At 45.9% G+C, this 14,671-nt stretch overlaps 1 protein-coding gene across 1 annotated transcript in view; it reads left to right on the forward strand.

Annotated features, from left to right (window-relative positions):
- The window catches only part of LOC144101219 (uncharacterized), a 337,728-nt gene extending 323,187 nt beyond the window's left edge, over positions 1-14,541 (forward strand). Inside the window, exon 4 of the mRNA XM_077634326.1 lies at positions 14,440-14,541. Coding sequence (XP_077490452.1) covers positions 14,440-14,541 — 102 coding nt within the window. The remainder of the gene's footprint in view (positions 1-14,439) is intronic.
- The last annotated feature ends 130 nt before the right edge of the window (positions 14,542-14,671 follow it).

A 14,671-nucleotide genomic window follows, 5' to 3' on the forward strand; every position in this document is an offset into this window, starting at 1 on the left:
ATGACGTCACGCGCTACCATGGCCGCCGCGTTGGCGACGTCTCCTTTCACTCCAGTCACATATTCGTTTTCAAATTTGGCGCCTGTGCTGATTTCCCGTCCGCCTACTATATCACTGTCCAGCCTATTCAACCGTATAACGCAATTTGCCTCTGATTAATTGTCTGATTACTGTATATTACTGTGGTGTCGGCCTGGACGGCCGCAAGAAGTGAGTCGAGACCCAGAAAAACATGACGAATGACGTTTTATTCATGGCGGGATGGGTTTTTATATAGAGCGATCACGTGATAATCCAAACCGCTGTGAAGTACAGATGCACATAACCAAGGCCAAATCCAATCCAAGTAGAGCCAAACCGAAACTGAAACCCAGGACACAACATACTCCCTCCCTTCGGGGAAAAGCAAACTTTTGTGGAAAATTGAAATTGAATAGAAAATTTTGAATACCAAGTTATACAAACATGAATACAACATGAACAAATATATGAACACAGAAATTAGCTTACTCCTAATTAAGCTTTAAAGCGGAAAACAACATTTCGTACTTCATCCTGAAAGAACAATGGAAAACAACATTTCGTACGTTATTCTGAAAGAACAATTGATGAAGCCATTACACTTCATCAAATACAATGAACATTTAACACTTCATCAAAAACAATGCACTTCATGACCGCTTCCATCTGTAACGCCTCAACGGCCCTGATAGTAACGAAATACATATATATAAATAAATAAATAAATAAATAAATAAATAGATAAATAAATAAATAAATAAATAAATAAATAAATAAATAAATAAATAAATAAATAAATAAATAAATAAATAATGAACATCTGAAACATACCAAAATAATAATGAACACTTCATAGAGAAGAATGAAAATACCCACCCGAAATATATCTTCTCCCCCTTTTTTTAAAGAAATAATAAGGAATCTTAAATGCATGCCAAGCTGAAATGCTCAAGAACGCTCAACATATGCTGCTTAGGGCAGCCTCACTTAAAGGGGCTCTGAAACGTTTTCCGAGGAGAGGACAGCAACTTGCTCAATCACTGCTTGTGTTGCCATGAAAACCGGAGCCAAATAATACTCTTCTACACGCAGCAGACCACCCACAATCACGCGCGAAAGTTGGCGAGCTCTTCCCGGCGACTTTTTCACGCTCGCACCCTCCTCCGTCGCTCGCACATGCGTATACATGTTGAGAGATGGCTATTAGTTAGATTTTTTCAGACGTCGGGCAGCTACCGTGGCCGCGGCCAATGAGCCGCGTAGCTCCGGCAGGTCAGGAAGCTCTCCCCCGGTGGTGGGGCCGGCGGAGGAGCGCCGACCTTCCAGCGTGCAAAATGTGACGAGGAGAGGGAAAGGCGCGAAGACGCTGAAATTCAAATCTTGACTACAGATAACTCTGTTTATACAAAGCGCATTAAAAAAATTCTTCCTGGGCAATATTCGTGAAGCAGCGTGCTTTCTCATCCCAGGCATACCGCAACTTTATTAGAGCCCCCTTCACAGCCCCTTTAAGGCTACTGGTAACGTCAGACACTGCAGCTCAGTTGATATAATTAAGTTTTGGATGAATTTTCTATTCCCTGAGCGTCCCCAGGGAATTTCCTGATGGGTGTCCCCATGAGCAGTGAATCCTTCATCCAAATAAAATGATACCTTATAAAATGCCCCTCCTTGCTGTTTTTAAGAAGTTACGTTAGAGCATCGGCTAGCTTTAATTGGCTGGATGAAAGATCCTACTCAATGAAAACTAAAGGTCCACACGACCATAGCACATCGGCGAGCACTACTCAATCGGAATGCACGTACATGATATCGGGTAATTCTACTAGACCGGAATAAACATACGAAAGAACAGCAAGTTACTTTCCAAAGAAGTCACACGACTCTGACTGAAATGATCATACATTGCTGGTATTAGCATTCAATATATGTCTGACATGAAACAGTACTAAGTGCATCTGCCTGCACGAAGAAAAGGAAATATGATATGTATAGTAGCCAAAAAATACTACCCATTTCTGATCAGTTGATCATTTGTTTATCATGTTAGAATGTAATTTAGAAGAATGCTCTTATTGAGAAATTCAATCTCATTATGCACTAAAATATATAAAAGAAATATCGCATTCACTTCCCGTACAATACTCCGCAGGGGGGCGCCTGCAGCTTGCAGGCGTCGCGACGGTGAGTGGCGACACCGCGGGTTCCCGAGCATCCGCAGGGACATCCCCGCAAGGGGATGATGGTGAACTGTGCATCACCACGGACCCGAGCACCCGCGCCTCGCCGTGCGTGGCATCGCCGTGTCCGGGGAAAAGGGGATCCTGGTGGCTGAGCCGATGCCGAGCGTTTGGACCCTTAAGGCCCCTCGGCGGAGGCAACACACCACTTTGGCCCCAGCTTCCTGTAGACGGCACCTCCGGCCTGACCCGACCGGGGGAAATCGGCAGTCGTCTTTTCCTTATCCTCCCCTCCATCTTTTACTTTCCTATCATCTTTCTTACAACTCTCCTGTCTCCTCCTCCTTCCTTGGTTCTTTCCTTTTTCCTGGCGGCTAGGGTTAACCCTGTGTGGCGAACTATCCTGGGTTTCGTCATATTCGGTTATAGCAATGGTGTACAGCTGGCGTGGGCAGGACTTGTTTTCAAGTTCCTGTCCTGTCCCCTAGTTGGGCTCCATGGTGGGCGGCTGGCACCAAGGCCGAAGAACAAAATTTTTTATGGCTTCCTCCCTGCTTAATAATGATCGCCCTCTGAAAAGGGGGCGGACCGATGTCACATCCCAGTTTTTCAACAAAAAGAAGACAACTTTCCCTAAGTACCACATCGTCCACAGTAAAGAAACAGAAAAGCCAGCCAGACAAATATCCCCGTTCTTTGTTTCAAGAGTTCTTACAGAATCCCTAGGCCCTCAGTACAAAGTCACAAAGTTGGCTTGTGGTGACCTCCTCCTCGAACTGCTCGACATAACTCAGATTTCAAAGCTTGCAAACATTGAAACTTTTGGCGATATTCCTGTCTCTGTTACACCGCACAGATCATTGAACACAGTACGTGGTGTCATCTCAGATAATGATTTCCTGCACCTAACAGAGGAAGAGATGCTTGAAGGACTGAACCCTCAGAATGTTACCAACGTCCACAGAATTACAATCCGCAAAGACAACAAAGAGATTCCGACAAAACACCTGGTCCTGACGTTTGCCTCATGCACCCTACCCGAGTCAATCGAGGTAGGCTATGCAAAAATCTCCGTTCGCCCTTATATCCCCAACCCTAGACGCTGTTTCAAATGTCAGAAGTTCGGTCACGGCTCCCAGAGCTGCCGCGGCCGCAACACTTGTGCTAAATGTGCCTCCAATGACCACCAATCAGACGGCTGCGACGCCGCGCCACGCTGTGCAAACTGCGAAGGCGAGCACGCTGCTTACTCAAGGTCTTGTCCTGCCTGGAAAAAAGAAAAGGAAATCATTACAATAAAGACAAAAGATAATATCACTTTTAAAGAGGCAAGAAAGCGTTATGCAATGTCGCAAGGCACTTTCTCCTTAACACCACACACAAACTTCGCCGATGTGGTGCGCGGGCGCGGCGCATCACACCGGTCTCAGGCACCTGCCCAGTTCACACCTAGTGAGGCTGAGGCAGGGCCATCCGCGCCCCTGGCAGATGCAGCGAGAGCTGCTATGCCACCCCCAACAACGGGCCGGCCGTCCTCCAAGTCGGCAGCCCGCAAGGCTTCCCCCGTTCGGGAGAAGTCTACCACCCCCCTGCCCGCGGATTCCCCGCGGAACTCCAGCGCCTCCATGGAGGCGATGGATACAAGTCAAAGCTCGCCTCGGTCGCAACGGCGACGGGGCTCTCTTGACCGGAAAAAAGAAAAAACCACGATAACAGGCCCTCAACAAGGAGGGACCTGAGGTCTCAAAACACTCCTCCTTCAAATAATCATGGCGTTCCTTATCCACTGGAACTGCCGTGGAATTTTAAATAACTACAGCGATGCAACAGATCTCCTATGCTCTATGTCTCCTGTAGCACTGTGCCTTCAGGAGACCAATTTGGGACCTTTACAAAAAAATATTTTTAAGAATTATAAAGTCTTTCGCCGTGACCGTGAGCAGGCAGATAGGCTCTCTGGAGGTGTTGCTGTCGTTGTTAAGAGCGGTGTTGCAACACGTGAAATCCAGCTGCAGACGAATTATGAAGCCATTGCAGTCACCGTCATTAGCTTTAAAACAATTACCATATGTTCAGTATACCTTCAGCCACACCTCACAGTAACACTTCATGACCTAGAATCACTTTTTAATCAGCTACCAGAGCCATATCTGGTAGTTGGGGATTTTAATGCACACTCCCTTTTCTGGGGGAGTGAACAGACAGACACTAGGGGCCGTATATTAGAAGATTTTATTCTGTGCAATAATGTTTGCCTACTCAATACAGGCAAACCCACATATTGCTCTCCAGCCTCAGGAAAAATGAGTTGCATAGATTTATCTTTTAGCTCTTCTTCCGTTTTTACCGATTTTAAGTGGGATGTTCTCGATAACCCGTACGGAAGCGATCATCTTCCGGTAGTGATTAACTTTTCATCGCCACCATCAGTCATCCCTAGTAAACCACGCCGTTGGAAACTACACCTAGCCGACTGGCAACTATTTAGAGAAAAGGCTAGCCTGGAGAAATTATTTTCAAACAGTCTTAACGTTGACGAACTGAATGAAATTTTTACAAGCTGCATTATTGATGCTGCGTGCCAAGCTATTCCGCAATCGTCAGGAATAGTACGACAAAACAACAAGGTATGGTACACGCAGGAATGCCGGGAAGCAAAAAAGAAGCAAAATAAAGCTTGGGGAGTTTTTCGAAGATACCCAACTCAAGATAACCTCATCAACTTTAAAAAGACGAGAGCAAAAGCTCGGTACATCCGCCGAAATGCCGAAAGAACATCACGGAGAAGCTACGTATCATGCATAAATAGTTCAGTTACGTCCAAAAAAATGTGGGATTAAGTCCACAAGTTTAACAGAAGCTTTTCTCCTTACACAATTCCTTTCTTAACAGCTCCAGGTACACAGACAAATATAGAGGAACAGGCAAACATCTTGGGAGAACATTTCTCAAACATTTCTAGTTCTTCACACTACACAGAAACATTTTTAAAGCATAAACATGCAGTGGAGAAACATAGACTTCCAACAACGGGCTGCACAAAAGAACCGTACAATGGTTTAATAACACTCCAAGAAATAAACGAAGTTCTCTCGGCCGGAAAAAAGACAGCACCTGGCCCTGACAATATACATTACGAAATGCTAGCACATCTTTCCCAGCCATCTGTGGAGGCGCTCTTGAAGTTTTTTAACCAAGTGTGGGTGCTCGGAAGATTGCCGAAAGCCTGGAAGAAAGCAGTTATTGTACCATTCCTGAAATCCGGAAAACAACCAACATCCCCTACTAGTTACAGGCCAATAGCCCTTACCAGCTGCCTTGCCAAATCATTCGAAAGTGTGCTGAATAAAAGACTAACTTTTCTGATTGAATCTCTTGAGCTTATTGACATCCATCAGTGCGGTTTTAAGAAAGCATGCTCAACAACAGACCACTTAACTCGCCTGGAAAATACTGTCCGAGAGGCTTTTATACACAGACAGCACTGTCTTGCCGTCTTTTTTGACCTCGAGAAAGCATACGACACCACCTGGAGGTTCGGCATCCTTCGTGACTTAGCAGATCTTGGCATCCGTGGCAGGATGTTGAACTGCCTGAAGGACTTCCTTTCCGACCGCTCATTTCAAGTGCGCCTAGGATCAACCGTGTCCAGGGGCTTCGTTCAAGAGAACGGGGTTCCTCAGGGGTGTATTTTGAGCACGACATTGTTTGTTATTAAAGTAAATTCCATAGCCAAAGTAATACCGAAGGCCATTATGTATTCCGTCTATGTTGACGATCTGCAAATAGCCTGCACATCCTCAAACCTGGTAACATGCGAGAGACAAATACAGCTGACAATGGATAAACTGGTGACCTGGGCAGACGAGAACGGTTTCCGGTTTTCCACACAGAAAACCGTGGCCATTCTTTTCTCTATTAAGCGAGGCTTACAGGCTGACCCATTTATACACCTGAACAAAACACAGCTACCGGTGAAAAATGAGCACAAATTCCTAGGCGTAACCTTTGACAAAAAGCTCACTTTCCTGCCTCATATAAATGCACTGAAAAAGAAAGCCTCCCGATCCCTCAACATACTCAAAGTACTGTCACGAAAACATTGGGGTGCCGACAGGACATGCCTTCTAAAAATTTACCGCTCTGTAGTACGCTCTACCCTTGATTATGGATGTATAGTGTATGGGTCAGCGAGACCATCATACCTTAAACGACTAGATACAGTGCATAACTTGGGTTTGCGTCTCTCCACTGGTGCTTACAGGACATCACCCATTAACAGTCTTTATGTAGAAACCAACGAACCGTCACTCGAGGACCGAAGAACCATGCTCACGTGCTCGTACGTTTTAAAAATCCGTTCGCTTCCCAAACACCTATGTTACCCCATAGTCACAAAGTGCCCATCAAGAACACTTTTTAACAACAAACCACAAGCTATCAGGCCACTCCTCCTGCGTTTTGAAGAGATGTGTCAAAACCTCGGAGTACTGGACAGATTACCTGCCATTGCTCGAAGACGAGCTCCACTGCCTCCATGGCACAATATTCCGGCAATCTGTGATTTTACCCTTACGCAGTTCCAAAAAAAACAAACTCCAAAACAACATATAGTACAGGAATTCCTTGCACTCGAAGAAAAATACAGTAGTTTTACGGACTTTTACACTGACGGTTCAAAAACGAATGTGTACGTAGGAGGCGCAGTGGTGCGAGGAAATTCGGAGACAGCAATGCGACTTCCACAGTGCGCATCCATCTTCAGCGCAGAATGTTACGCAGTATGTGTGGCAACAAAAAAAATATTAAATGAGAACCTCAAAAACACTATTATTTACACAGACTCTTTAAGTGTACTTACAGCCCTCCACTCTAGAAACGCAACCACTCCCATACTTGGGGACATCATACACAACATTGTAACAGCAACAGCTCGAGGACAAAACATTAAACTGTGCTGGGTCCCGAGCCACGTCGGAATAAAAGGAAATGAGAGAGCAGATTTGTGTGCCGCTCAAGCTCGGGGCAAGGAAATAAAAAAAGTAGATATACCCTTTAATGACTGCATGAAATTAGTTCAACAGAAATTAAGACAAAAATGGCAGTCGCGTTGGAACAGCGAAGTGAATAATAAACTGCACTTTGTAAAACCAGTTTTGGGTGAATTTAAGTCATGTGTGCACCAGGAACGTTTTAAAGAAGTGGTTTTATGCCGTCTGCGAATTGGCCACACGCACCTCACGCACAACTTCCTGCTAACAAAACAAGATAAACCTGGTTGTGAGGAATGCGGAGAAGAACTTACTGTTAACCACATTTTATTCTCATGTGTGAAACTAGAAAAACTAAGAAAAAAGTACTTCACTCAATTTTATCATAAATACATTCCTTTTCACCCAACATTGCTCTTAGCTGATAATGCCATTGTTAACATACCCTCCGTTTTTAGCTTTTTAAAAGCAGCGGGCGTCCTCGAAAAACTGTAATTTTTGAACCACTGGTTCCCTTTATTACATGATACACCTCAGCCACTTTCTCATTCCTGAGAAGTAGGCTGAGGCTTTTTATTTGATTGGTTGGGAGCCTCAGGATCCTTGCCTAGCCAAGGATAGCCGCTAAGGCTGCCTGACCTTCTTTAACGCTTTTACCATTAGCGATTTCCAAATTTCTTCTCTTCTTTTACTAGGCAGCACAATGTTTTTAGGTCGTCTACGCCATCGGCATTTTTTGATATTCGTAAACATTCTACAGAAAGCCAATTCTACACATTGAGTTTGGCGCATGATGGCCTTAGCTGCCTATGTGCCATAAAACCCAACACCCAACACCCAACCCAACTTCCCGTACAATAGCTACTGAGAAGGAGAAATTGAGAACGACAGAAGTGACATTGAAAGGCATGTAAAATACCCGGTTGCATTTCACGAACTATATGTTACGCAAAGAATTTAAAAAATATGCAATGCCCGTTCTCAAACAAGGGAGAAGAATGCAAGACAAGTTATTGTGACACATAGTTCTCAAGCCAGTGTGGCTTGCGAGTGTTCCTTCTCGGTCGCTCCGGTGCCAAACTGGATTCTTGAGGAGACGTCCTCAGTCCAGGTTCCGAAGGCTGCCGTCGGCGTCTGTTCTTAGGCGGAACAGCTGGTGCTGGCCCACTTTCATCAGGCAGCACTGAACAGTGGGCACGCAAAGCAGGAGGCACATCTTGCCTGCCCACAGATAAATCTCTTGGACACTGATCACTCGTGCCAGAAGGCACATCACACCCGTTCGCAGGTAAATCACTCACATCACTGTGGAGGTGGGACGACATGGATTGTCCAACTGGTGGCCGTGAAGAAATGCTGAAGCGAGTTCTAGCATCTGAATACTGAGGCACCGATGATACATAAGGAGGCTTCCGAGGCAACACTGGGCCCTCCGAGCCTTGATCTTGTGCATAACTTTTAGAATCGTAGGGAAAAGGTAACTGAACTAAATCAAAATCTCCATCCTCTTCCCGATTCAGTTGTCTCGGTACCTTTTCCAGCTTAGAAGCATTCCATAGCCCGCCATCATCTAGGCGGTTTGATGCTGGACCATGTTGTTGAATGACCTCCCGTGGTGCGGAGAAACGTCTGTCTCCTTTGAACTGAAAGAGGGGTTTACGAACTTTGACAAAATTCGCTGGTTGAGTTCTGGGTGGTCGTGCTCCATGCTTGTTATCTTTGTATTCTTTCATCGTTGTCTGTTTCTTCTCAATTTGTTTCCTCAAGTCTCGCATAGCTAGATAGAGATTCTGAGCAAACAATGACGGATATGAAAGAAACCCAGCAATATCTAGCTCTGTACGATGGCGTCTACTATGAAGAAGAACTTCCGGAGCCATCCCTGTTGTGGCATTAGGTGTATATCTATATATGCCCAAATACTGTGCAATGGGGGTTTTTAAAGGCCGACGTTCCAACGATGACAGTTGAACAAAAGACTTGAAATTTCTGTTAAATCTTTCAACTTGTCCGTTTGCCTGCGGGTGGTATAATGAAAAATGAGTTAACTTGATAACCCTGTTACTCAGAAATTGCTTAAATTACTTTTACATGAACGGAGGGCCTTGATCAGATACTATCTCTTATGGATAGCCTTCATGGGCAAGAACGTTAAGTAAGAAGTCTGTAATACCTGTAGTTGTTACATTATCTGCCATCTTCACCTCAGGCCATTGCGAAAAATAGTCAACTAAAGTAATGGCATAACGACAATGTGGAGGCGCTCGCTCAAAAGGGCCGACAATGTCGATTGCCAGCTTTTGCCAAGGCTTCTCTGGAAAAGGAACAGGTTGCAAAGGTGGCACAGATGTTTTCGCCGTTTTTACGTCATGAACGGCAGTAGTTGGAATGATCTCTTCCTCCCATGCGTATGCCGAAACTGGAATGCAATCTTCCCCTGACGCGCAGTCTTGCACTTCTCTCACAGAAGGCCGACGACGATTGAGAACTGACTGAAAATGTCCAACTCGTCCACAATAGAAACAAGTTCTCCTTTGCGCAGGACATGCAGGTGCCGACGCGATGTGACGATTCCATCCACATCTGTGGCAGTATGCTGAAGTTCTTGATGATTCTACTTGTGAACGCTGACTGCACGATTGTTGCCCGAACGTATTACGCGTTGCGCGTCTGTCCGCGTTCATTGACGGAACACTGTCGGAAAAGTTGCGTTCGTTCGGAACGCTGCCAGCAACGCTAAAGAAGTTGCGCCTACTCGTAGACTGTGTTACGATGCGTTGTTGCGCCGGGCGTCTTGAAAATCGTGGACCTTGTGGACATATAGCGTACTGCCGCTCTTGAAATCTAGTAGAAGGCTGAGGGTAGGTTTGCTGAAACGGAGGCATGGTTTCTTGACGTCGGAGACGAACTTGACGAAAAGACGAAATTTTCCCTTGAACTTGCGGAGGAACATGTGGCAACGATGGCGTTGCTTGACGTTGTGAACGAACTTGGTGCAATGAGTAGTTTGTTTCCTGCATTGGTGCTGTGACTTCTTGAGCGTCGCGAGCCGTTTGCTCATACCGCGAAGCAATATACGAAGCTGTGGCGAAGGAGATATCGGATCCTTCTAACAAAAGACGTCCGCGAACACGTAGCGATGAGACGCCGGTCACGAACCTGTCTCTCATTGCTTCATCTGGGGACGCAAAATTGGGCGCGTTGGCCAGATCTCGTAGCGCGGCTATGTGTTCTGTGACTGACTCATCTGGCTGCTGCATGCGGTTGTAAAATTTATGTCGTTCTACAACCAAATTTGCCTACACAGAAAAATCTTGGGCAAGTAATGTTACTGCAGCCTGATACACATCTGGCGCAGTGTCTCTCGTCTCTGTGGACGCTGATGCTGCTGGATGCGACGCAATCTCCGGTTGCGTCGCAGTACCTGCAAAATAAATTCTGCGCCCTTCGTCCCCTAAATTGTATATCAACAACGATTTCTTGCTTTCAGGTGATGCTGAAGAACCACCATATAAGTTCAAATAAAGTTCAAACGTCAGTATCCAATGCGCCCAAGGCATCGCCGGGCGTCCCGGCCTCTGAAGGAGAGGCTCGGGCGCCTGAACGACGGAGAACCCTTGCGTAGCGTTCGACATTCCCCCCCCCCCCCCCCCCCCGTTGATTATATTATGCACAGCTTATATTTCTCTAGTACAACAGTTAATTAATTCGACTTTCAAACGTCATTACCAGAAATGACTCATTGGCCTCCCGAAGCAATACTCAATATGCCGGTTGGATTCCTCAATAGTAGGTTACGAAAATGGCAGCGGCCTCCCGGTCTCTCAATGGCCGGTCATGAAAATGGCGGCAGCTTCCCCAACCGTCAATTACGAAAATGGCGGCAGCTTACCGGCTCCTCCAGTGGCCGGTCGCGAAAATGGCTGCGTCCTCCCGGCCTCCTCACTGGCCGGCTACGGAACAACAGCGGCCTCCTGAATCGCTGCTAACGAAAATGCTGACCGAGTACAACGTACTTGCGGTTCTTCATTCCTTCCGTATTGAATACTGAACATGAAAGTTGGCGGCCTCCCGGTGTTCGCGATTGCCGGTTACAGAAAATGGCGGCCAACCGTCTTCCTCCCCCCTCGTCGGCGCGGCACCAGGTTGCACACAATGGCGGTAACTGCGTATGTCCGCTAGGCTTAGCGACCTCCTCAGCCGGCTGAACTCGAGGCGTCTCAGAACGTAACCTCGCTCATTTCCACGAACGCTCTTCACACGTCTAAGAAACGTCGGTGATGAACGCACTCACTCGCTTTCCATAGCTTCAGTACTCCGGGCGAACGCGGCTCCTTGGCAGCGGCCCGGTCCTCGATGACGACGTAGGAGGAGGCAAGTAGACGCCGAAGTCCTCCGATGAAGAAGAAGTTGAATTTGCCGCCGGAAATAGGCCGTGGACTGTTACCTGACTTATTTATGCGTCGAAAAGAATTGAAGATGACGGGACGTCGTCACATTACTGTTGAACTAACTCATGACAGCCAACTCACGCTAGGCCAGTGGGCCTAACGAATCCCATCCTCGTCGCCAATGTGGTGTCGGCCTGGACGGCTGCAAGAAATGAGTCGAGATTCAGAATTACATAATTACAATAATAATAATTGGTTTTTGGGGAAAGGAAATGGCGCAGTATCTGTCTCGTATATCGTTGGACACCTGAACCGCGCCGTAAGGGAAGGGATAAAGGAGAGAGTGAAATAAGAAAGGAAGAAAGAGGTGCCGTAGTGGAGGGTTCCGGAATAATATCGACCACCTGGGGATCTTTAACGCGCACTGACATCGCACAGCACACGGGCGCCTTAGCGTTTCGCTTCCACCGAAACGCAGCCGCCGCGGTCGGGTTCGAACCGGGAACTCCGGATCAGTAGCCGAGCGCCCTAACCACTTAGACAGCGCGGCTGGGGCCGAATGACGTTTTATTCATGGCGGGATGGGCTTTTATACAGAACAATAACGTGATAATCCAAGCCGCTAATGTAGTACAGATGCACATAACCGAGGCCAAATCCAATCCGAGTAGAACCATACTGAAACTGAAACCCAGGACACAACAATCACTATAACTTTTTTCACTTAATTATCACTCATGAAAGGGATTTCATCATTTTAAACTTTATTTCAACTATTTTGCCTATTTTCCACTATTCTTCTGTACACGGTTATTTTTCCGTCCACTCGCTATATTGACGTCCGCGCTACTTTGATGGTCCTTCGACATTTTTGTTCTATAATCAATCAACTAATCATCCTCTCCACATAATTTCTTCGAGCATAGTCCTCGCATCATCCTATTTCGATTACAACCATTCGTTTGATCCTACCTCTTCTGAGAACGCCACAACGGCTGCGGACGCGTTTTGATGACACGACCTCGCCGACATAGCTAAGTAATGCTTTCGCATTAAAAATCAACGCTACAGTGACGTAATAACTCGTGCAGTTTAGGTCGTCTAAAATATTTGAAAATGAGTTCCACTGCATAGGATCCGTTGCAGGAGCAGTTGATAATGCAAGCAAGTTTTGCGAGCTATTTGCGGTAGTTTGCAGGCTTCGGGATGTTTGGGTTAAAAAAAAAAAACTCTTCTCTGTTAGTGCATTAGCGTTTGCTCCCGCTTTCTCAATAAAAAGAACAAAAAAGGTGAATGTTTGTCAACAAGGAAAAGTGCATGAACCACCTTCTGTCGCACGCACACACAAGAATATAAAGGACATCACTGCCTCGCCCAGAGGAGCTCCGCCGTCTTTGCTTATCTGCGACAGATGGTTCTTAATGCCACGCTTCGTGCACATTTATATACAGGGTGTTTCAAATTATTTGTTTCATATTTTTCTTTAAAATTCTATGAAAGTTATGCCACTTTGGTTTGTGCAGGTGGGTTTTACGGCATGGCGGACAATATCTACCTGGTAGAACTCTATTATTAAGCGACTAATAAATTAAATTCTCCTAATCAACGTTTTTATTTTTCATTTTACAGAGCAACATTTTTTTTGCCAAACTGAAGGTCGTCAATACCAAAGGTGGGCCCAGCTGGGCCCACCTGTGATATTGACGATTTAAAAGCTAGCTTTTAAATTTCGTCAATCGGTGATGTGGTTCAAGACATCTAACGCCAAAAATATGCATTTGAAAGCTCTTTGAGTTGGCTCTCCCGAGTTGCACAATTATAAAATGGCGTAGCTCGCATGTCGAGCGCAGCAAATGCAGACGCCGTTTGTGTATTTCATAACGTAGAGACAGTTAAAGCGATATCCGCTGCAATACTACGCGCAGCGACAGCATTTTATAGATGGGCAATGCGGAAAATCAACTCAACTAGCTTTCAAATGCGTATTTTTGACGTCCGGTATTTCGAACCACATTGCCGATTAAGAAGTTTTAAAAGCTTGGCTCACTTGCGATGTTGCGTGCCTTGATTTTTCGCGATATAATCTTCCCCCTAAAATCAGGAATGAAAAGGTTGACTAGATAAATTTAATTATTTAATAAAGTTCTATCAGGTAAATAATGTCCGCCCTGTCGTAGAACCCACCTGCACAAACCGCAATGCCGTATCTGTCATGGGTTTTCAAAAAAAAAAAACTGTGTGGTTAAGTATTTGAAACGCCCGGTATACTTGCGTCTTCGTAACCGTTGACGAAGTTTTCATTGTGTGTCTCAAATGACTACCTTAAAAGCTTCACTGCTCCTGAAAATTTATTTTTCAATATAAGCAGGCACTTCGACAGGAAAAAAAAAATGACCTAGCTAGCTCGTGCATTTTTTTTTCTGCTAGGACGGGCACAACGATAGCAGCCCAGCTTGTGCTGTTGACTAAGAAGGTTGCGCAAAAAAAAAAGGCTGATTGCAAAACAAGTTGGAATTAGCCTCGAGAATCTCTGTTTTTTTTTTCTTGCCTCCTCTGCAAGGAAGAAAACTAAAGAGCAAACGCACCCAAGCTTGATTCTTTCTTTGTTGGAGCGTTGGGAAAAGAGCTAGGAGAAAGCAAATAGCTTCATAGAGCTTCGAATTTCCATTCGCAGATTACATAAGCCATGCTGGGAGAATCTTTTCACCTAATCTCGTCTGCTCCGTCTCCGTCTTGTTGGGCACATCATCCTCGCTCCTGACCTTGGGCACCGAGCGAGAGCGGATAAGAAAAAAAATGCGATTCCTTCCGTCGCGGCTTTGTTCACGCCTTTGCAATTCTTTGCTCCGCCTGCAGGTTTTACGCCGAGCATTACGCAAGCGACGATCCCCTCAAGTTCACCGAGCCAGTGGGACAGCGGCCTGCGAAAGGCGAGCCCGTGAATCGTGCCGAACATAATTATGCTCACTCTGTGGCCTCGTCTCTGTGCGCACGTGCTTCGGTCGGGCTCCGGTCTACCTGTTAAGGTCGAGCCCGCTGTCAGCGCCATCCTAACATGGCGGATTTCGCTCTGCGGGCACTTAGATGC

This window comes from Amblyomma americanum, chromosome 1 (genome assembly GCF_052857255.1).
Source record: "Amblyomma americanum isolate KBUSLIRL-KWMA chromosome 1, ASM5285725v1, whole genome shotgun sequence".
NCBI lineage: Eukaryota > Metazoa > Arthropoda > Arachnida > Ixodida > Ixodidae > Amblyomma > Amblyomma americanum.